General features: G+C 44.9%; 2 protein-coding genes across 3 annotated transcripts in view; both read right to left on the bottom strand.

Annotated features, from left to right (window-relative positions):
* LOC121584327 (ras-GEF domain-containing family member 1B-A) overlaps positions 1-23,042 on the bottom strand; it is a gene marked incomplete at its 3' end in the record, with an annotated part of 136,164 nt that overhangs the window by 21,122 nt on the left and 92,000 nt on the right. The window contains 1 exon segment of one of the 2 annotated variants that reach the window (XM_045214028.1): positions 4,528-5,257. 2 annotated transcript variants of the gene reach the window in all.
* Positions 6,716-20,648, bottom strand: LOC121584329. The gene is made up of 4 exons (XM_041900145.2): positions 20,535-20,648; positions 19,179-19,841; positions 9,783-10,012; positions 6,716-7,382 (listed from the first exon to the last, which is right to left on the bottom strand). Exons 1-4 carry the CDS (start codon positions 20,596-20,598, stop codon positions 7,089-7,091), a joined length of 1,251 nt encoding a protein of 416 aa, XP_041756079.1. The 5' UTR covers positions 20,599-20,648; the 3' UTR covers positions 6,716-7,088.

Genomic DNA, 23,042 nt, shown 5'->3' with positions numbered 1-23,042 from the left:
GGCAGCGTTGCCGTGTGGCCAGTGAGAGAGGAGAGTAGTGTTCTGACAGGGCAGCGTTGCCGTGTGGCCAGTGAGAGAAGAGAGTACTGTTCTGACAGGGCAGCGTTGCCGTGTGGCCAGTGAGAGCGTGACGCTACTCATCTTTCCCCACCAAACAAACACAGCCTTACACTGATGATCATCGTATTGACTACACACTCTTGAACCTATGCCCCTTGTGGGAGTGTACAGAGTCATGTGTTTGTGTGTGTGTGTGTGTGTGTATATTGAGTATGCACCCGTGAGTGTGTGTGAGCAGAGCCCCAACTGAACCACCTGACTGCCTGCTTGACACAGAGACAGAGACAGAGACAGAGACAGAGACAGAGACAGAGACAGAGACAGAGACAGAGAAACAGAGCCCCAACTGAACCACCGGACTGCCAGGCAGTAGAGAGGCATGCCAACACACACTCATGTGCCACCTTCTTGCTGTTCTGGAGGCTCCATCCCATATACCAGCCAGGCAGACTCCTGGAGTCTCCTCAAAAACCCTCTCCCTGGTGCCACCGGGCTCCACACAATGGGGTCTTTGATTGGACCGGCACCGGGGACACAACCAGACCCCCACCTGACAATGGGCCGACCCACGGCCGCCTGTCCTATAGAGCTCGCCAGCGTGTAGTCCTAAAAACCCAGGAATGAGCTACCTCTGGTTCGTTCAGCCATCCCTATGAGGAAAATTAATGGGGCTCTGGAATAAACACTGAAAATAAGGTCTGAGGTTAACATCTTCGGAGATCTTATAGGTTTTGTTCTAGGAGATAATATCAGTCAGTTAACGTGACCTTTATGAATTATGAAGCCTTCATGTGCTTTTTATTATTATTATTAAATACATTCTTCAAAATTCCCAAAAAGTGAAGTTAGCTGAAGATGATCTCATAGAACAAAACGTATAAAGATCGCCTAAGCCTGTGTTTACCACAGACCTTGTTTTCGGCGTTTATCCAAAAGACACCATTACTACTTCTCTCTATTCAGGAAGTTATTTAGGTCGTTCCACTGCACGAGTGCCAGGGATGGAGAAGGGTGAGTGATGGGTGGGTAGTAGCCAAAAGCCATAGATCAGATCATTCTACACCCCCTGCACACACACACACACACACACACACACACACACACCACCCCCCACACCTCCCTCATCCTCACACACACACACACACAAACAAACAACCCCACACCTCCCTCATCCTCACACACACACCATCTCCTTTATTGAGAGCACCATAGTGATTTACATCAGAATGGATAGAGTAGCAGCCTGTGCGTCTGTTGCACCATGTGTCTCGCGGTGAGAGGGAGATCATGAGACTATCCAAGCCACATGTCAATTCCTCCGCTGAAACATAAAGGCTAACTTTAGCACGTTGCTGTTGGATTGGCTTAGCCTTGCCACTGGCTGGGTGATCGTGGAAAGCAAGTGGGAACAAATAAAACAGATTGCCCCCCCCCCCTCCCAGATATACATTGTTTTGGTTATTATGGACGGATGGTTTAGATGGTAACCTCACCGGCTGTGTAGGCATCTGTTTAAAAACACTATTGATCGTTCAAAGACTAAAGTAATAAACAAAATAGACAGAATATATATTCATGAGTTAACCCATAACTACATGTTGACATTTTATTTAACCAGGCAAATCAAAACAAATTCCTATGTACAAATACAATGACTGCCTGGCTATAAATAGCAGTACATTAATATCCATTACTTAAAATAAACACATGTATCCTATGTTTACGCCAACACCAATCTGTTCCCAGTCATTCCTTGGCACCATAGTTGGCACTACACTCTGCCCCACTCATTATCACATGCCCAAGCCACCCGATTGGACTACATGGGTGTCAAAATTGGGTGACAACTTGAGTCAAGATGTCTCGTGGCCGTCTTGAGTGAGCACAAGGGTAATTTCTCCCCACACTGAAACACTTCTGGAAGAAAAAAATAAATAAATGTTGCTGCCAACATTGACAGATGGAATCCTTGTCATGGGCCTGATATTTACATTTTAGTCATTTAGCAGACGCTCTTATCCAGAGCGACTTACAGTTAGTGAGTGCATACATTATTTTAATTTTTTTATTTGTGCCACCCATAAGTGAGAAACCTACATGCCAAGTACAGGCCATATATTGAGTTCCATTCAGGTTATAGAAAACAGCAGAGGCTCTACTATCCGGTCAGACCCCCAGTCCTACCCATCTACAGATTATAGAAACTGGGCTCTTTTAGTATTTCTCCAGCAGGTTTCATGAAGGAAAAAGCCTCCAAAGATAATAAAACAAATACTACAGTAATGTCCCCAAAAAACTACAGTAATTACTGTTGTATATACACTACTATTTGTTTTACTAAAGTATTTATACTATAGTAAATTGTAAATACTACAGTACAATACAGTAAATACAACAGTATTCACTGTAGTGTTTTTGTGGACTTCAGGTCACTGATGGTGTGAGACCAGCAGTGGTCCTGGGCAGTAAAACACTACACAGGATATCCCATTCCCACGCCTCAGGCCTGGGTGGAGTCATGCAGGGAGAGAGGGGTTTGGCCCTAGACGGAGAGTACACAGTGGCAGAATACCTCAGTGAGCATAGCCTTGCTATTGAGAGGCCGCCATAGGCAGACCTGGCTCTCAAGAGAAGGACAGGCTATGTGCACACTGCCCACAAAATGAGGTAGAAACTGAGATGCACTTCCTAACCTCCTGCCAAATGTATGACCATATGAATGCGTCCGCAAGCTACAGCATGCTCTGAATTCGGCTAGCCAACCCACATACTCCCTTTTTTTTTAAAAGAGAAAAAAGTGGCAATGTAGTTTGTCCATTTTGAGATGCCGTAGCCAGTGTACATTTCCTCAAAATAGTGAGAATTAATTTAAGACAACTCAAGAAATCTGACATTCATTTTGACGTTTTTGCCAAAAGAGATCTTAGTCGCGCAATTTTACATCTAACTAAGATGTTTGGTGCAGTGTTTTTCAATGAAAAAATATGCATGAAAACCAGTCTCTCGTTGAATGACAAATATTTTATTGAAGTATCCCTACTGTTGACCAATCACAGACAAAAGGGACCGAACAGCCAAAAACACCCTCACGAAGTCCAAAATGAACAAAAAACGTCACAAAATGTCATCATAATATACGCAAACACACACTACCGAACTGTTTAGGCTGGAAAGCATGCAGACGCCTTTAGAGACATATTTCCCTCAGATTACCCAGACACACAAAGAATTAGAAAACTAATAAAATGTTGATAAACTCCAATATTAGGCCAAAATACCAGTGTGCCATCACAACAGCAAGATTTGTGAAAAGGGCAACCAGTGAAGAACAAACACCATTATAAAGCCCTTTGAATTGAAAGAGAAAGACAGAGAGGGGGAAGAGAGAGAGGGGAAGAGGGGGAAAGAGGGAGAGGGGGAGATAGAGTGGAAGAGAGAGATGAGGGACAGGAGAGGGACACTTGGAGGAGCCTAAATAAACAGCCCCCCACCCTTTAGTTAAACAATCAAAAAGCATGAAGAATGCCACTCACCCATAGCATTAAGAAGTGTAGTTGGCGATTAGGAACTAGACAGCCCCCATCCCAGACCTCAGCCGGTGAACCAAGGATAAGGGAAACGTATCTAGTGGTTATCTATATGGAATCTTTGCCTAAACCCTGCAGCTAAGCGAAGGCCATGGAAGGGACCCTGGTGTGGAGGTAAATAAAAACAAGCCACCTAGGTAGTAATGTTAAACAGTGTCATGGTAGAAAACACGTCCCGTTATAAGAAGTACATTCCGCACTTTAGTGAGGTGAGCACTCTTTAATACAGCAAAGATAAATGAACCTGATTTGCATAGCCAGTCATTGCAGTGGCTAGAAGAAGTAACCATTGTGTGTTTTAGTCAAATCATACCAGCATAGCATACACCTACCTAGGTCCCATGGGTTGACCAGTGGCTCCCAACAAGGGGGTACTAGGACCTCTGGGGGTACTTGGTCTATCCACAGGGGATACTTGAGAAGACTCATGAGACCATAAGCGTACTAGTAAAATGCACCTGAGGGGGTACTTCAGGGGTACTCCGGGCAGAGGAAAATTCAGTTGGTGGTACCCTGAAAAAGGTTGGGAACGACTGGGCTTGACAACTATTTTTTTTATGTTCATTTATTAGGCTACAAATCTATTCCATATATTAAATCAAAGCACAGAGAATGTATCCAAATAAACCCTATAGCGCTTGAATCTCAACAAAAACTCACAAGGCAGACGCAGTAAAAACAGAACGCAAAATACTTTCCCCAACGGCAGCAACATACACAGTAGCTTCCACACGCTGCCGTCCTCTCAGAGCGCGCATAACACCTACGCATACCGTGATAGTAAATATGGGTAGAAATTATTCTCAAACTAAACTCTAAAGCAAATTTATAAAATACCAATATTTACAGCAAATTAGGAAATAAAATGAAAATATCTCACCTCCGAATAAGTAACTGCTGGTAGAATCCGTAATATATCTTCCCCACTTGAATAAAGCAAGCACTTTCTCCAATGAAACCCGTGAGTTTCTACTGATATTCAGCCGCAGGTTTCCTCTGCCCTTATATTCAACATGTTCACTTGCAAATCAAGAGTAGAAAGAACGTGTATTCACGTTTTCACAAGGCTTGACCGAGTTCTTGGTAAGACACCCAAACATCCACATGCATATGCAGCGAGACTGTGGCGCGGAGATCCGCACTCCAAGCGTATTGACTTGTATGAGCTGGAGAAACCGGAAAAGCCTACTAATGGCTTGACTATACCGCAGGCCAGCCAATCAGAGACGAGAACGAGCACCGCATCGCTCACGTTTCAATGGGCAATTTCGTTTTACATAGCCCAGTGCCCCGGGTGTGCAGAGTTAGTTCGTTTTAGACCATTCAAATTGGTCCTCAAGTGAACTCTTAACTACCTGCCGCCTCAAAACGAGCTCGCCCAATCATAGCTGGATGGAGACTTGGAGCTCTTTGGCAATTTTACGCATGATGATATGCGATAATAAAGGAGAAAATCTTTTAACACATGCATGTCATTATCATTGTAGGGATCCAATAATAAACTGTCGTGAATGGTGTCTAAAGCAATGTTTTCGGGGACAAATGTTATTTGCCACATGCGCCAAATACAACAGGTGTAGACCTCACAGTGAAATGCTTACTTACAAGCCCTTAACCAACAATGCAGTTTTAAGAAAATAAAAAAGTGTAAAGTAAAAAATAGATAAGTAAAAAATAAAAATTGCAAATAATTAAAGAGCAGCAGTAAAATAAAATAACATTAGGGAGGCTATATACAGGGGGGTACCGGTACAGAGTCAATGTGTGGGGGCACCGGTTAGTTGAGGTAATTGAGGAAATATGTACATGTGGGTACAGTTAAAGTGACTATGCACAGATAATAAACAGAGTAGCAGCAGCGTAAAAAGTTGGGGTGGGGGTGGGGGGCAATGCAAATAGTCCGGGTAACCATGATTAGCTGTTCAGGAGGCTTATGGCTTGGGGGTAGAAGCTGTTAAGAAGCCTTTTGGACCTAGATTTGGCGCTCCGGTACCGCTTGCCGTGCGGTAGCAGAGAGAACAGTCTATGACTAGGGTGGCTGGAGTCTTTGACAATTTTTAGGGCCTTCCTCTGACAGCGCCTGGTATAGAGGTCCTGGATGGCAGGAAGCTTGGCCCCAGTGATGTAATGGGCCGTACGCACTAACCTCTGTAGTGCCTTGCGGTCGTAGGCTGAGCAATTGCCATACCAGGTGGTGATGCAACCAGTCAGGATGCTCTCGATGGTGCAGCTGTATAACTTTTTGAGGATCTGAAGACCCATGCCAAATCTTTTCAGTCTCCTGGGGGGGAATAGGCTTTATCGTGCCCTCTTCACGACTGTTTTGATGTGTTTGACCATGATAGTTTGTTGGTGATGTGGACACCAAGGAACTTAAGCTCTCAACCTGTTCCACTACAGCCCCGTCGATGAGAATTTTCCCTGTAGTCCACAATCATCTTCTTTGTCTTGGTCACGTTGAGGGAGAGGTTGTTATCCTGGCACCACACGGCCAGGTCTCTGACCTCCTCCCTATAGGCTGTCTCATCATTGTCGGTGATTAGGCCTACCACTGTTGTGTCGTCGGCAAACTTAATGATGGTGTTGGAGTCGTGCCTGGCCATGCAGTCATGGGTGAACAGGGAGTACAGGAGGGGACTGAGCACGCACCCCTGAGGGGCCCCAGTGTTGAGGATCAGTGTGGCAGATGTGTTGTTACCTACCCTTACCACATGCAGAATCTAGTTTAGTGTATTTTATCTAAACATGCATAATGAAGCATTTTAGGCACTTGTGTGTGTCCTTGCCTATGGGATTTGCAGATGGCATGACAGGCTGTTTAATACCCATGTGTTATTACTACAGTGCATTCGGAAAGTATTTAGACCCCTTGACTTTTTCCACATTTTGTTACGTTACAGCCATATTCTAAAATGGATCAAATTCATATTTTTCCTCATCAATCTACACAAAATACCCCATCTGGCAACAAACTGAACGAAATGGACTGAAACACGGGAGCAGAACTGTCAGCAAAAGTGAAACAGAACAGATGAGAGTACGCTTACACCAGATGAAGAGAAACCATATGAACACCAATACATTTTTTATTTGTGAAGTTGACAAAAGTAGATTGTGAAAAGAGAGAGAGAATAACGCTGAATTTAAGTTGCTTCACTGAGACCACTGAACCTTTGGAACGTCAGGCTTAAACCATTTTACGGTTAATTAAACAATTAACAAAGCAGATTAATTTCATGTTGGCCCTACACTCCGGCAAGAGGTAAACATACATTCGGAGAGCCTACAAGTCCTTTCCAAACATGAAAAGGCATGGAGTGCTCAACCCCACCAGACCTGGGTCAAAAAAAACACACAGCCGTAGTGTACGTCAAATACTTCCGAGCTGTACTTAAGATGACCCGGGTCTGCACTCATTATGTCTTCTATAAAGACCTCTGATTATGTCCTGTCTCTGTCCTCAGTTCCATCATCATGCCTGGTAGTGGTCGACGCCCCAATCTCACCTGCCGCTACCCCCTCCACCCTGCTACACTGGTGGCAACAGCTGTGGCTGTGATGTGGTGTCTGCTTCGGTCTCTGCTGGTTCTGGGCCAGGCCACTGAGGAGCGTTAGTACCCTGATTTCATGCTCCATACGGGCCCTCTCCCTCCGGTCCTCCCTGTCCGCGGCCTCCCTCTGCCTCAGTTCCTCCTTCTCCAGCCACTGGGACAGCAAGTCCTGCTGCCAGCGAGCCTGACATAGACACAGAGAGAGAGAGAGAGAGAGAGAGTTTAGACACTGAGTTTTCTACCAAAAGCATTATGTACACCCATCTAGTACCGGGTCGGACCCCCTTTAACTCCAGAACAGCCTGAATTCTTTGGGCATGGAAACGTTGCTCAATTGGTATCAAGGGACCTAACATGTGCCAGGAAAACATTCACCACACCACCAGCCTGTACCGTTGACACCAGGCAGGATGGGTCCATGGATTCACGCTGCTTACGCCAAATCCTGACTCTGCCATCATCATGACGCAACAGGAACTGGGATTCGTCGAACCAGGCAATGTTTTTCCCACTCCTCAATTGTCCAGTGTTGGTGATCGCTTGACCACTGTTTTTTTTAGCTGATAGGAGTGGAACCCGGTGTGGTCGTCTGCTGCAATAGCCCATCCGTGACAAGGACCGACGAGTTGTGTGGGTACGAGATGCCGTTCTGCACTAATGCTGTACTCATTAGCTCCCCATGACCAACCTTCTGAAGGTCTAAAATTCAAATTAGAATCCAAGTATTCATCATGAATGGATAAATGGAACCTGGGACAATAAACCGAAAATGACAGACAAAACGGCATTGCCTTCCTCTTACAGAAGTATTTTGCTTACGTCTGTAATATTTTGTGATTTTGCTGCTACACAACGTTCCTGTAGATTGTTCTAAAACCATGATTTGGTCAACAGTAATAACAGCCCTATGCATTATGTTGATTCCTGCCATGAAAGGATTTTGCGCACAGAGGAGGTAGAGATGTATTCTAAGAAGCACAAATGCAAAACGCTATTGCGGGAAAAAATACAGTTTTCAATGAACTACTGTTGTTCTAGTTACAGAGAGGAGAGTCACAGCTTTCTTTGTGGCGCAGTGGTCTGTGCCACGAGAGATCCTGGTTCGAATCCAGGCTCTGTCGTAGCCGGCCGCAAACGGGAGACCCATGGGGCGGCGCACAATTGGCCCAGCGTCGTCCAGGGTAGGGGAGGGAATGGCCTGCAGGGATGTAGCTCAGTTGGTAGAGCATGGCGTTTGCAACGCCAGGGTTGTGGGTTTGATTCCCAGTATGAAAAAAATGTATGTATGCACTCACTAAGTCGCTCTGGATAAGAGCGTCTGCTAAATGACTAAAATGTGTAAAATATAATGTATTTCTTAATATTGAGTTAATGGTACCACTTTCAATCCAGAGTAGGTTTTAGTTAGGATGGTTTTGATGCGCGGAGCCATTTGAGTGACTACGCCTACATCAAGTCTCCGCTGGAAAGTTTTTGTAGGACATTTACTGATAGATTAATCGATTAGCCTACATGGCAACATATTCATATTTAGAGCAATCTGGCTAAGTGTTTGAGTTCCCCTTCATTTGAATAATAAAGTCTATAGGCTACAAAGATGTCAGCAAATTCTCTGTTAATGAGCAAAATAGTTACATTTATCGCAATATGACTTTAGTCCATATCGTCCAGCTCAACGGTGCTAACAATGTAAAAGTTAGCAGAACTGTATGTGTGCCAAAATAAATGCATCACAGAGTTCAAGTAACAGACACATCTCAACATCAACTGTTCAGAGGAGACTGTGTGAATCAGGCCTTCATAGTAAAATTGCTGCAAAGTAACCACTACTAAAGGACACCAATAAGAAGAAGAGACCTGCTTGGGCCACGAAACACGAGCAATGGACATTAGACCGGTGGAAATGTGTCCTTTGGTCTGATGAGTCCAAATTTGAGATTTCTGGTTCCAACTGCCGTGTCTTTGTGAGACGCAGAGTAGGTGAACGGATGATCTCCGCATGTGTGGTTCACACCGTGAAGCATGGAGGAGGAGGTGTTATGGTGTAGGGGTGCTTTGCTGGTGACACTGACTGTGATTTATTTAGAATTCAAGGCACACTTAACCAGCATGGCGACCACAGCATTCTGCAGCGATACGCCATCCCATCTGGTTTGGGCTTAGTGGGACAATCATTTGTTTTTCAACAGGACAATGACCCAACACACCTCCAGGCTGTGTAAGGGCTATTTGACCAAGAAGGAGAGTGATGGAGTGCTGCATCAGATGACCTAGCCTCCAAAATCCCCCCGACCTCAACCTAATTGAGATGGTTTGGGATGAGTCGGACGGCAGAGTGAAGGAAAAGCAGCCAACAAGTGCTCAGCATATGTGGGAACACCTTCAAGACTGTTGGAAAAGCATTCCAGGTGAAGCTGGTTGAGAGAATGCCAAGAGTGTGCAAAGCTGTCATCAAGGCAAAGGCTGGCTACTTTGAAGAATCTCAAATATAAAATATATTTTCGATTTGTTTAACACTTTTTTTGGTTACTACACGATTCCATGTGTGTTATTTTCATAGTTTCGATGTCTGTATGTCTCTGACCTGCTCCTGCCTCTGGCCTTCCAGCTGCACCATCAACTCCCGGGACTCTGAGACCAGCCTCTGGAAGCAGTCTGCCAGGTGCTTCAACACAGGCTCCAGGGACTGGGTGGAGGGGATGGCGGTAGCACTGCCCAGGTTGGGGCTATGGTCTGGGGGTGGAGAGAAAGGGGAAGCAGGCTGGGGTGGTGGGGGTGTTGACCTGGAGCTGCGGTCATCCTCCAATGGATGAACTGCAAGGCAAGAGATTAAATAGATTCACAACAAAACAAAAAATCAGAATTTCAGATTAAATTAAAGCTTTATTGTTCCAACACTGGGCAACTTGATTTGCATGAAAATGGAGTAAACTGTTGATAAAGTAGAGTACATTGCAAGGTTAATATAGTAAACGAAAACTGAAACGAAAATAAAAACAAAAATTGGAAAAACAATTTAGTAAAATAAAAAATACAATAAAAAAAACACTTGAAAAACAAACTATTCTGAAACTACTATTTTTGAATGCAAAAATAAAATAGAAACATTATAAATTATGTTTAGATTTAGTTTTTTTTTTTTTTTATTCTAAACTTTGGGCAAAAAATGAAATGGGGTTTCCAAGCTATTTTTATAACGAGGTTTTCGAGCTTCTGAATCTGGCGGGTAAAATGTTGCCAGTAGATGGCGATGTTTCAAATAGTCCTAGCTTGTGCATCACCATCACTAGCTAACAGGGAAGACATCTGAGGACGTGCGCGGGGCGTGACTGGGCCAAGCTAGAGCAGATTGGGAAGTTGTTTACTTTAAAACTGACAGCCGGTCGTGTGTCTGATGTGGTGCCAATCTTGAGGCATTCAACTACGGGTTGCAAAACAGTTGCCACGTGTCCTCCTGAAGTCACTGCGTGAGCGCTTGACATGCATACTGAATCGTCGGGCAGCCAACTTCGATCCAACCCCGGCAGCAGCTTGCCTGTCTCTGGCACGTTGCTCAACAGAGATGGAGCCACTGATGAGGGAATATGGCTGTGCGATATGGCCTCACATCTAGATGTTTTTTTAAACTTATGGCCAACATTTATTTATTTATATCTAAGTTTTGTTGTACAATTAAAAAGGTCAAATACACTACATTTCAAACAGTCAGCAATAATTTAATAATTATATAAAATTATATTAGACCACCTAATAATTATATTATTCTATCGAAATAGTTTTACCTACTTTTTTGCAATAATCACTGATCTGGCTTTTAAGTCTATGAAAATGCCTTTTTAGTTAAAACCATGCATAATCTTTGGCTAAAATGCTGCTAGCGGTACGTGGTATTATAATGCAGCGCGACAAATATTCCAGAATTAATGTTCATTGATACTCCCGCTTTAGTAGTGTCTGCTCTGTGCGCAATTTGAGTTGAGACATAAAAAAGGTTAGAAAGGTTAACTTCTCCTCTATTACAGTAAAATAATGGCTCAATGTGTTTGTGTCCATATGACCGATTCTGTTGGACCAAAATGCAAATAGCGAGTTGAAACCGCTTGTCAGAGAGGAGGAAGTGATCTCTCATCTTTGTTGTTGTGAGTGGCAAGGGGGGGAAGAGATGAAGAGGCGAAGCGAAAGGTTTCACTCTCGCCAAGATTTGTCCAAAATAAGCCCAATGTGTTTCTATGGCCTGCCTTCACGCCTTTGGGACAACGGCTCTCATTGTTAGGGTGGAGATGTGAGCATCTCCTCATTACACACGGATCTCTGGTGTAAATGGGAAGGAGCGAAGGAGACGAGACCAAAAAAGACAACATGAGAACAAGCGAACACAAACGCTACGAAAATCGAAAAAAAATAACTTGATTCTTGCGATACAGGCGTTTGGAATATTGCACAAAAAACACAATTTGAATTAATTAAATATATCGCTCAGCCTATGAGGGAAGCAGAGTCTTTTGTACTTCAGCAAATCAGAGAGTACATCTGTGGAGCAGCTGGACCGCAGGAAGACGGTTGATTTGAAAACCAATAGAACATGAGAGAAAAAGGCTACTGGTTCCAATGGCATGTGGACGTCTGTATAAGAAAAATGGCATAAGGACGTCTGTATAAAGTAATTGCCTGCACGTTCGGTTGGATTTTGGCTCCTTTGAAGCCCTGCCTCATAATATGTAGTAAAATGTTCAGGTTTCAAACAATTAAGCATGTTTTCAAAATGCATACTGCCTCCAGGTCATTGCAAAGTGGCGTGTGACGCGCTGAAGCCTTCCTAGTTGCCTATACACTTCAATGGCGAATGGGAAGCGCTTCAATTACTAGTTGAGAAATAAAAATAGCTATTTTTAGTCGTGGCCATTGTTTTTATTTATTTTATTTGTACATGTGATTGCCTTTAGAATTGTTGTGCAATGAGGCAAACTTTTATAATTTTTGCAACCAGGAAAATGGCAGAGTGATATTAATATTACATAACATGTCAAATGTGCCATGACTTCATTTAATTGTTTTTTTCCTCTCTCTTTCTGTCAGATAAAGGTACTTGATTCGTCTTACATCTACTACTAAAGCTAAATAAGCACTGGATTGGTGTAAACTTGGGCAAGAGAGTTTCCTTCCACCATATTTATTGCACCAGTCTAGGCGCTTATCCTTTAAATCCAAGTCACATTAGGATTGATTGATAATTTAAATGTAACCCAACCTGTGTCCTGGCCCAGGAGTTGTATGGAGTCCTCTAGTGTTAGCATGGGCAGCGCCATTGATGACTTTCGCCATTTTGATTTAGTCAACTTCATTGGCTAATCCCTTCTGATGAACCGGTTGGCATGACCTGATGACCCGGTTGGAGTCGTGACAGCCGGGTCATCAGGAGGGAGCAGCCAATACACTGTACTTGAGAAGAAGAACATTTACTATTTCAAGATGGAGATGACCTCAATGGTGCTACCCCATGCTCTCACTGATGCCATCATGACACAGATACAGAGATGTTGTCTATCCAAGTCTATGGTCCTGGCCCATCACCTTATGTATTACTACCCCCCCCCCCCCAGTGGCAAGAAGTGACATCCCAAAAAACAAACTATAGTCCTACAACACATAACTGGCTCCTAGCCGCCCACACGCCCACACTGTCCCTTGATAAAGAAAAGGAGAGCCTCACACTCTAGGAGCTCAGATGCAATAACTGTAAAACCAACGTTTGGACAGACGAGCTGTCTTCATCTTCATCAGGGTACAAGCTTGTCTGTCGAAATGTTGGTTACTAAAATATTGCATCTGAGCTCCTAGAGTGTGAGGCACTCCTTTTCTTTATCAAGTGTTCTACTCCGCTAGCCAGCAAAGCAAATCAAATCAAATTGTATTGGCCACATGCACATTACAGTGAAATGCTTACTTACAGCCCTTAACCAACAATGCATTTATTTTGTAATAAAAAAGTCCCTTGACACAGATACAGAGTGACATCCCAAAACAACTCCTCAAAGCCTACAACACATACATGGCTGCCAATATAGTCTACTTTCTAAAGCTAAAAAAATATAACAATGAAATATAAAATGTTTTTTTTTTATCAAACTGAAACTAAATAGAAACTAGTAAATTAACTCTGAAAACAAACTGAAACTAAACTGAATTTAAAATAAAAAAATAAAAAAACAGAAAAAAAAAACGAATTAAATCGTTAAACTATAATAACCTTGGTACATTGTGCTTCAGCCAATCTGATGTAGAGTTAATTGCCTAGGGAGCACGGAACTCAGTGAAAGCCAATCTGATGTAGAGTTAATTGCCTAGGGAGCACGGAACTCAGTGAAAGCCAATCTGATGTAGAGTTAATTGCCTAGGGAGCACGGAACTCAGTGAAAGCCAATCTGATGTAGAGTTAATTGCCTAGGGAGCCCGGAACTCAGTGAAAGCCAATCTGATGTAGAGTTAATTGCCTAGGGATCACGGAACTCAGTGAAAGCCAATCTGATGTAGAGTTAATTGCCTAGGGAGCACGGAACTCAGTGAAAGCCAATCTGATGTAGAGTTAATTGCCTAGGGAGCACGGAACTCAGTGAAAGCCAATCTGATGTAGAGTTAATTGCCTAGGGAGCCCGGAACTCAGTGAAAGCCAATCTGATGTAGAGTTAATTGCCTAGGGAGCACGGAACTCAGTGAAAGCCAATCTGATGTAGAGTTAATTGCCTAGGGAGCACGGAACTCAGTGAAAGCCAATCTGATGTAGAGTTAATTGCCTAGGGAGCCCGGAACTCAGTGAAAGCCAATCTGATGTAGAGTTAATTGCCTAGGGAGCACGGAACTCAGTGAAAGCCAATCTGATGTAGAGTTAATTGCCTAGGGAGCACGGAACTCAGTGAAAGCCAATCTGATGTAGAGTTAATTGCCTAGGGAGCACGGAACTCAGTGAAAGCCAATCTGATGTAGAGTTAATTGCCTAGGGAGCACGGAACTCAGTGAAAGCCAATCTGATTTGTTAGAAATGATCATTTAAAAAAAGGTAGACGGAGCGAGATGACATTGCAATTAACAGCACTGCAGATATTGGAATGCATGTGATGCAAAACTTTGCTCTCACTAAGTCACACAGAGTATATGAGCACGGCTGCTAAAACGTAGCCACGGGTCCAAAACAGCAGAACTTCCAAGTTGTTAGTTGTTGCAGAAATTGACCCACTATGTGTTTACAGTTCCTTGTGCTTGTGTCGTTCCATGTAATTTCAGCCATGACACCCACCATCTCAGATTGTTCTGAAATCGTTTCTGTAGTTGAGGAGTTTACCACATCAGTCACTGGCTTCATGAATAAGTGCATCAACGACTTTGTCCCCACAGTGTCCGTACGTACATATCTCAATCAGAAGCCATGGATTACAGGCAACATCCGAACTGAGCTAAAGGCTAGAGATGCAGTTTTTAAGGAGAGTGACACGAATCCTACTACACCGGCTCTGACGCTCTTCGGATGTTGCAGGGCTTACAAAATATAATGGATTACAAAAGGCAAACCCAGCCGCGAGCTGCCCAGTGACGCGAGCCTACCAGAAGAGCTGAATGCCTTCAATGCTCGCTTCGAGGCAAGCAACACTGAACCATGCATGACAGCACCAGCTGTTCCGGACAACTGTGTGATCACGCTTTCCGTTGCTGATGTGAGTAAGACCTTTAAACAAGTTAACATTCACAAGGCCGCAGGGCCCGACAGATTACCAGGACACGTACTCAGAGCATATGCTGACCAGCTGGCAAGCGTCTTCACTGACATTTTCAACCTCTCCCTAACACAGTCTGTAATACCAACATGTTTCAAGCAGACCACAATAGTCCCTGTGCCCAAAAACGGCAAGGTAACCTGTCTAAATGACTATCGCCCCGTAGCACTCACATCTGCTTTGAAACGCCATCATCCCAGACACCCTGGACCCACTCCAATTCGTATACCGCCTCAACAGATCTCTATTGCACTCCACACTGCCATTTCCCACCTGGACAAGAGGGAACACGTATGTGAGAATGCTGCTCATTGACTACAGCTCAGCGTTCAACACCATAGTGCCCTCCAAGCTCATCACTAAGCTAACCTCCTTCCGCAACTGGATCCTGGACTTCCTGACAGGCTTTTATGACTCATCACATATACGCTGCTGCTACTACTTTTTATCTGTCATCTATTCCTGTACATATTTACCTCAATTACGTCGTACCCCTGCACATCGACTCGGTACTGGAAGCCAAGTTATCGTTACTCGTTGTGTATTTATTATTACGTGTTTTACTTTTCTATTATCTCTCTATTTTCTTTCTTTCTGCGTTGTTGCCGAGAGCACGTAGGTCTAGAATGGGACGCAAAGACCTGTCCCTTTCCGGGAACCAGGAAATACCGGCTGTACCAGCCGTCCTGGCTCTTCGACAAAGGAACTACTCAGATTGCCTGTTTCTGGAGACGGGAGGATATTTCCTCCCTCAAAAAGGACGCTGAGTCCTCCGGAACAGTCGACACGATGACACTGCAGAAGCGTTGGGGATGCACAACGAATTGTCGTCACTGTTCGCATGATCCAGGGCGACACTGCGCATGCACGCCACTGGTCCGAGCAGACAGCGAGCCTCCAATGAAGTGTCAGCTGAAGGGGTGGGACGCCACCTTGTGGACTGGGAGAGATTGGTTCTTCTTCCATTTCCACCACTCTGGACAATCGTGTGTCTATACATGGAGAAGGGACACTTTTCCTCAAACTCACATGCGGGAGACACAACACTTTGACACCCGCGAACAATGCAGAACTTTGAGGATGAAAAAAACTGTGTTTATGTGCCAAGATTTTCCTAAAGCCCGGCCAACTCTGGGTACAAGGGCTACAGCAATCAGTGACGTCCACTGATTGGCAGTGCCACCTGGGAGAACTCACAATGAGCTTCACTCGGTGTACACTGCCCCCTTATGGGTGTACACTGCCCCAGGCAATGGCTGACGTAGTACCCCGTTTGGCGTAACAAAACGTGGGGGCACTGTCATCACAGCAATGATGTCACTATCGGAAACACCAAGCCCCCTAAAGAATGCTACACGATTGTCAAGAGAACCTGCGCTGCGGACTAGCAGGGGAACAGTGCCAGCCATCCCCTAGTCTCAAACACAAACTGATTTGAGCGAAGGCAGCCCGAGCATGCACCGAGCCGAGACATACAAGACAACCAAAGTGATTATCTTTTAATTAATTGGGGCATGGTCGCGAACCCAAACCCAGCTTGTTAGCCTTCGTCGTTTCGGTCGCATTAGCCATCTTACTTATTGCTATAGCCAGGCCAAGCAATTAGAAGAATAAGGAATTGTTCGTTATTAGGAAACTTTTGAGAACCATACAAACTTCAGCACACAACGTTCCAAGGGATGAGCACGCTCTACCACTAAGGGACAGTTTAGTCCAGGGGATGAGCACGCTCTACCACTAAGGGACAGTTTAGTCCAGGGGATGAGCACGCACTACCACTAAGGGACAGTTTAGTCCAGGGGATGAGCACGCTCTACCACTAAGGGACAGTTTAGTCCAGGGGATGAGCACGCTCTACAACTAAGGGACAGTTTAGTCCAGGGGATGAGCACGCTCTACCACTAAGGGACAGTTTAGTCCAGGGGATGAGCACGCTCTACCACTAAGGGACAGTTTAGTCCAGGGGATGAGCACGCTCTACCACTAAGGGACAGTTTAGTCCAGGGGATGAGCACGCTCTACCACTAAGGGACAGTTTAGTCCAGGGGATGAGCACGCTCTACCACTAAGGGACAGTTTAGTCCAGGGGATGAGCACGCTCTACCACTAAGGGACAGTTTAGTCCAGGGGATGAGCACGCTCTACCACTAAGGGACAGTTTAGTCCAGGGGATGAGCACGCTCTACCACTAAGGGACAGTTTAGTCCAGGGGATGAGCACGCTCTACCACTAAGGGACAGTTTAGTCCAGGGGATGAGCACGCTCTACCACTAAGGGACAGTTTAGTCCAGGGGATGAGCACGCTCTACCACTAAGGGACAGTTTAGTCCAGGGGATGAGCACGCTCTACCACTAAGGGACAGTTTAGTCCAGGGGATGAGCACGCTCTACCACTAAGGGACAGTTTAGTCCAGGGGATGAGCACGCTCTACCACTAAGGGACAGTTTAGTCCAGGGGATGAGCACGCTCTACCACTATGGGACAGTTTAGTCCAGGGGATGAGCACGCTCTACCACTAAGGGACAGTTTAGTCCAGGGGATGAGCACGCTCTACCACTAAGGGACAGTTTAGTCCAGGGGATGAGCACGCTCTACCACTAAGGGACAGTTTAGTCCAGGGGATGAGCACGCTCTACCACTAAGGGACAGTTTAGTCCAGGGGATGAGCACGCTCTACAACTAAGGGACAGTTTAGTCCAGGGGATGAGCACGCTCTACCACTAAGGGACAGTTTAGTCCAGGGGATGAGCAAGCTCTACCACTAAGGGACAGTTTAGTCCAGGGGATGAGCACGCTCTACCACTAAGGGACAGTTTAGTCCAGGGGATGAGCACGCTCTACCACTAAGGGACAGTTTAGTCCAGGGGATGAGCACGCTCTACCACTAAGGGACAGTTTAGTCCAGGGGATGAGCACGCTCTACCACTAAGGGACAGTTTAGTCCAGGGGATGAGCACGCTCTACCACTAAGGGACAGTTTAGTCCAGGGGATGAGCACGCTCTACCACTAAGGGACAGTTTAGTCCAGGGGATGAGCACGCTCTACCACTAAGGGACAGTTTAGTCCAGGGGATGAGCACGCTCTACCACTAAGGGACAGTTTAGTCCAGGGGATGAGCACGCTCTACCACTAAGGGACAGTTTAGTCCAGGGGATGAGCACGCTCTACCACTAAGGGACAGTTTAGTCCAGGGGATGAGCACGCTCTACCACTAAGGGACAGTTTAGTCCAGGGGGATGAGCACGCTCTACCACTAAGGGACAGTTTAGTCCAGGGGATGAGCACGCTCTACCACTAAGGGACAGTTTAGTCCAGGGGATGAGCACGCTCTACCACTAAGGGACAGTTTAGTCCAGGGGATGAGCACGCTCTACCACTAAGGGACAGTTTAGTCCAGGGGATGAGCACGCTCTACCACTAAGGGACAGTTTAGTCCAGGGGATGAGCACGCTCTACCACTAAGGGGCAGTTTAGTCCAGGGGATGAGCACGCTCTACCACTAAGGGACAGTTTAGTCCAGGGGATGAGTACGCTCTACCACTAAGGGACAGTTTACTCCAGGGGATGAGCACGCTCTACCACTAAGGGACAGTTTAGTCCAGGGGATGAGCACGCTCTACCACTAAGGGACAGTTTAGTCCAGGGGATGAGCACGCTCTACCACTAAGGGACAGCCAGACACAAAGAACTGATTCCATTACGTAGGATGAAGAAACAAGCCACCGCTCCATACTACTTGTCAGACACAAAGAACTGATACTATATCCTTGTTGTTGGGGTGGGATTGGCATGGGGTGTGGGGGTTCGTGGGTGGCTTTTGACCATTTCTTTGGATTCCTCATGACTAACTCATTGTTTAAAAAAAAGGTTGGTCCAAATCGGATGTTAGGTACTATATTTATTTAATATTATATGAATCCTATAAATAAATTTAAAAAACGCCAATTTGGATGCAATCAATTAGGTTAATTTCTCAGCGATTAAATTATATTTCAACAAAATAATATTTCAGGAACGCTAATCTTATCTGTTTCTACCAACATAAACAATTTCAGAACAATGTGAGATGGTGTGTGTTCAAAATCCTCTTTCTTGTTGTTTTTGAGCTGTAACGACCCAATTTCAACATCATCTCGCTGAGTCTACCTTTAAATGATAATGATAGTGGCACTGATAGCAGAAAGTGTGACAGACAGACAGTAGAATACATACCAACAGGTTCATGACAGTCGTTGCTGTGCTCTAGAAAAGCATCATGGCGTCTTCCACCCGGGCCAGCCAGTGACCGAGTGGTGATTCCTACGCCGTTGAACTCGTAGTCGTCTGTGTCCTCTGCCTCTCTGTCCTCCTCCTCCACCTTCATCTCAGACACCAGATACCGGGATTGTCGTCCTGCTGTCCCCTCAGAAGATCCAAAATGGCGTCCTCCTCCTAGTCCTCCAATCCCTTCAGATCCAAAATAGCGCCCTGTTCCTACGATCAATTCAGACCCAAAATGGTACCCTCCTAATCCTCCTATGCCTTCAGGAGATCCAAAATGGCGCCCTCCTCCAGTCCCCTCCACAGCGCGGTTTCTCCCCAGCACAGCATCCATCTCAGCGTAGTACCTGAAACTGCAGGGCTGGGAGTCGTCCTCGCTCATCAGCAGCTTGGCTCTTACGTAGTTGGCCTTGAGGGTCTTGACGCGGAGCCGGCACTGATGAGGGCTGCGTGAGAAGCCCAAGTCACACATGCGGGCTGAGAGGTGTTTGAAGACATGGCGGTTACGGACATTCTCTGCCAGGCTCTTCTGCACGCGCTCGTCACTCCAGGCACACAGCAACACCTGGGTCTCTTCCACCGTCCAGTTGACGGAGCGCTCGGCCTCTCGCTTTCCTGCAGGAAAGAGTATAGTACAGTTACAGTTATAGTAATGTTCAAACACGATGGCTGACTGTGGCAACACCTTATCAACATGTACAGGAGCTAGGTTTATACAGTGCAGAGGCTGGTGGGAAACTACATGTTTGACTCCGTTCCATTAATTCCATTCCAGCCATTACAATAAGCCCGTCCTCCTATAGCTCATCCCACCAGCCTCCCCTGATACAGTGGTACTAGCTGATATTACTGGACGTGTTGCGTCGAAGCAAATTACACTGAATTACAGGAAAACAGGTGTGTCTTAATTCCTGGCTGCAAAAGTGTGAAGCATGCAGACTGCTGACGGTGCTAGAGTCCCTTAGTTATGAAGTCCCTTTAAATAACAAGCTAAAATCTCTCAAATGTTAGCTAGAATGTTTGGCAACAGTACCGTGACTGTTGACAATTCTTTTAAAGTACCTAGCTAGTTAGCTACTAAGCAAGAGTAGTTTCAGTTTGCTAACTAATAACAAAAACGGGCATATCAAGGCTATAAAACATGCGCATCTTCGATAACAAAGTGAAATCGAAGCATTGCCAGGATGTCTAGCTAGCTAGCTCTTTCCTGACTTTGGCTAGCTTCACAGCACGTTATGAATGAGAGATGCATGTAACGTTAGCTATTTGTAAAACGTTAAAACATACAGCACCTTTTCATTAACTTACTTTTAGTAGAAGTTGTCACCGAGTTGATAATTGGAGGATTCATTTTTGCTTTCGTTGTAAACATCCACAGATAACGGTGTGGTTTCCTCTCTTCCGGTTTCAGAGTATTGTTTGCGTGACGCCACCAAGAGACAAGAGAACGTTTCATTTTTTTAATAATGTAAGAACTGAAAGCTACAATAGTAAATAGTCTATTGAATTCAATATTAAAATACCACATAAAATGTTCCCAAGTAAAGTATGTGATCAGGCAAAAATAAAGAAAAGACAAATGTTTTTACTCATCATAATGTATTAAAATTGCTCTCTCTCCTAATAAGACAATGTGAGAACAGTGTGTCTTGTAAAGCACTGGCTGGGTCTATGTGCATTCTCAGGCAGGCTGCTGGAAGCATTACACCCCGTGTGTGTGTGTACAGTTGAAGTCAGAAGTTTACATACACTTAGGTTGGAGTCATTAAAACTAGTTTTTCAACCACTCCACAAATGTCTTGTTAACAAACTATAGTTTTGGCAAGTCGGTTAGGACATCTACTTTGTGCATGACACAAGTAATTTTTCCAACAATTGTTTACAGACAGATTATTTCACTTATAAGAAGTCAGAAGTTGACTGTGCCTTTAAACAGCTTGGAAAATTCCAGAAAATGATGTCATGGCTTTAGAAGCTTCTGATAGGCTAATTGACATCATTTGAGTCTATTGGAGGTGTACCTGTGGATGTATTTCAAGGCCTACCTTCAAACTCAGTGCCTCTGCTTGACATCATGGGGAAATCAGCTAAGACCTCAGAAATATATCCACAGTAAAACGAGTTCTATATCGACATAACCTGAAAGGCCGCTCAGCAAGGTAGAAGCCACTGCTCCAAAACTGCCATAAAAATGCCAGACTACAGTTTGCAACTGCACATGGGGACAAAGATCATACTTTTTGGAGAAATATCCTCTGGTCTGATGAAACAAAAATAGAACTGTTTTGCCATAATGACCATCGTTATGTTTGGAGGAAAAAGGGGGAGCTTGCAAGCCGAAGAACACCAACCCAACCGTGAAGCACGGGGGTGGCAGCATCATGCTGTGGGGGTGCTTTGCTGCAGGAGGGACTGGTGCACTTCACAAAATAGATGGCATCATGAGGAAGGAAAATTATGTGGATATATTGAAGCAACATCTCAAGACATCAGTCAGGAAGTTAAAGCTTGGTCGCAAATGGGTCTTCCAAATGGACAATGATCCGAAGCATACTTCCAAAGTTGTGGCAAAATGGCTTAAGGACAACAAAATCAAGGTATTGGAGTGGCCATCACAAAGCCCTGACCTCAATCCTATAGACAATTTGTGGGCAGAACTGAAAAAGCGTGTGCGAGCAAGGAGGCCTAAAAACCTGACTCAGTTACACCAGCTCTGTCAGGAGGCCTATTCCCCCTCAGGAGACTGAAAAGATTTGGCATGGGTCCTCAGATCCTCAAAAAGTTCTACAGCTGCACCATCGAGAGCATCCTGACTGGTTGCATCACCGCCTGGTATGGCAACTGCTCGGCCTCCGACCGCAAGGCACTACAGAGGGTAGTGCGTTCGGCCCAGCACATCACTGGGGCCAAGCTTCCTGCCATCCAGGATCTCTATACCAGGCGGTGTCAGAGGAAGGCCCTCAAAATTGTCAAAGACTCCAGCCACCCTAGTCATAGACTGTTCTCTCTGCTACCGCACGGCAAGCGGTACCGGAGCGCCAAGTCTAGGTCCAAAATACTTCTCAACAGCTTCTACCACCAAGCCATAAGACTCATGAACAGCTAATCATGGCTACCTGGACTATTTGCACTGCCCCCCCCACCCCCACCCCATTTTTTTACGCTGCTGCTACTCTGTTAATTATTTATGAATAGTCACTTTAACTCTACCCACATGTACATATTACCTCAACTAGCCGGTGCCCCCGCACATTGACTCTGCACCGGTACCCCCCTGTATATATAGCCTCCCTACTGTTATTTTATTTTACTTCTGCTCTTTTTTTCTCAACACTTTTTTGTTGTTGTTTTATTTTACTTTTTTATTAAGAAATAAATGCATTGTTGGTTAAGGGCTGTAAGTAAGCATTTCACGGTAATGTCTACACCTTTGTATTCGGCGCATGTGGCAAATAAAATTTGATTTGAGCTTGTGGAAGGCTACCCGAAACGTTTGACCCAAGTTAAACAATTTAAAGGCAATGCTACCAAATTCTAATTGAGTGTATGTAAACTTCTGACCCACTGGGAATGTGATGAAATAAATAAAAGCTGAAAAAACTCATTTTCTCAACTATTATTCTGACATTTCACATTCTTAAAATAAAGTGGTGATCCTAACTTACCTAAAACAGGGAATTTTTACTAGGATTAAATGTCAGGAATTGTGAAAAACGGAGTTTAAATGTATTTGGCTAAGGTGTATGTAAACTTCCGACTTCAACTGTATGTGTGTGTGGAGGAGGGGGTGAAAGCTTTTCTGAGCTTCCCAGTACT

The sequence above is a fragment of the Coregonus clupeaformis genome, unplaced genomic scaffold, assembly GCF_020615455.1.
Source record: "Coregonus clupeaformis isolate EN_2021a unplaced genomic scaffold, ASM2061545v1 scaf0184, whole genome shotgun sequence".
NCBI classification, from domain to species: domain Eukaryota; kingdom Metazoa; phylum Chordata; class Actinopteri; order Salmoniformes; family Salmonidae; genus Coregonus; species Coregonus clupeaformis.
Note: the sequence above shows the minus strand (reverse complement) of the source record. Positions and strands in the feature narration are given on the sequence as shown.

Excerpts from the sequence above, each read along its gene's own strand:
- LOC121584329 (XM_041900145.2), bottom strand. The coding sequence starts at position 20,598 with ATGTTTACAACGAAAGCAAAAATGAATCCTCCAATTATCAACTCGGTG. Across the intron at positions 19,842-20,534 it reads GGTGACAACTTCTACTAAAA|GAAAGCGAGAGGCCGAGCGC; the intron begins GTAAGTTAATGA and ends TCTTTCCTGCAG. Across the intron at positions 7,383-9,782 it reads AAGGCCAGAGGCAGGAGCAG|GCTCGCTGGCAGCAGGACTT; the intron begins GTCAGAGACATA and ends TGTCTATGTCAG.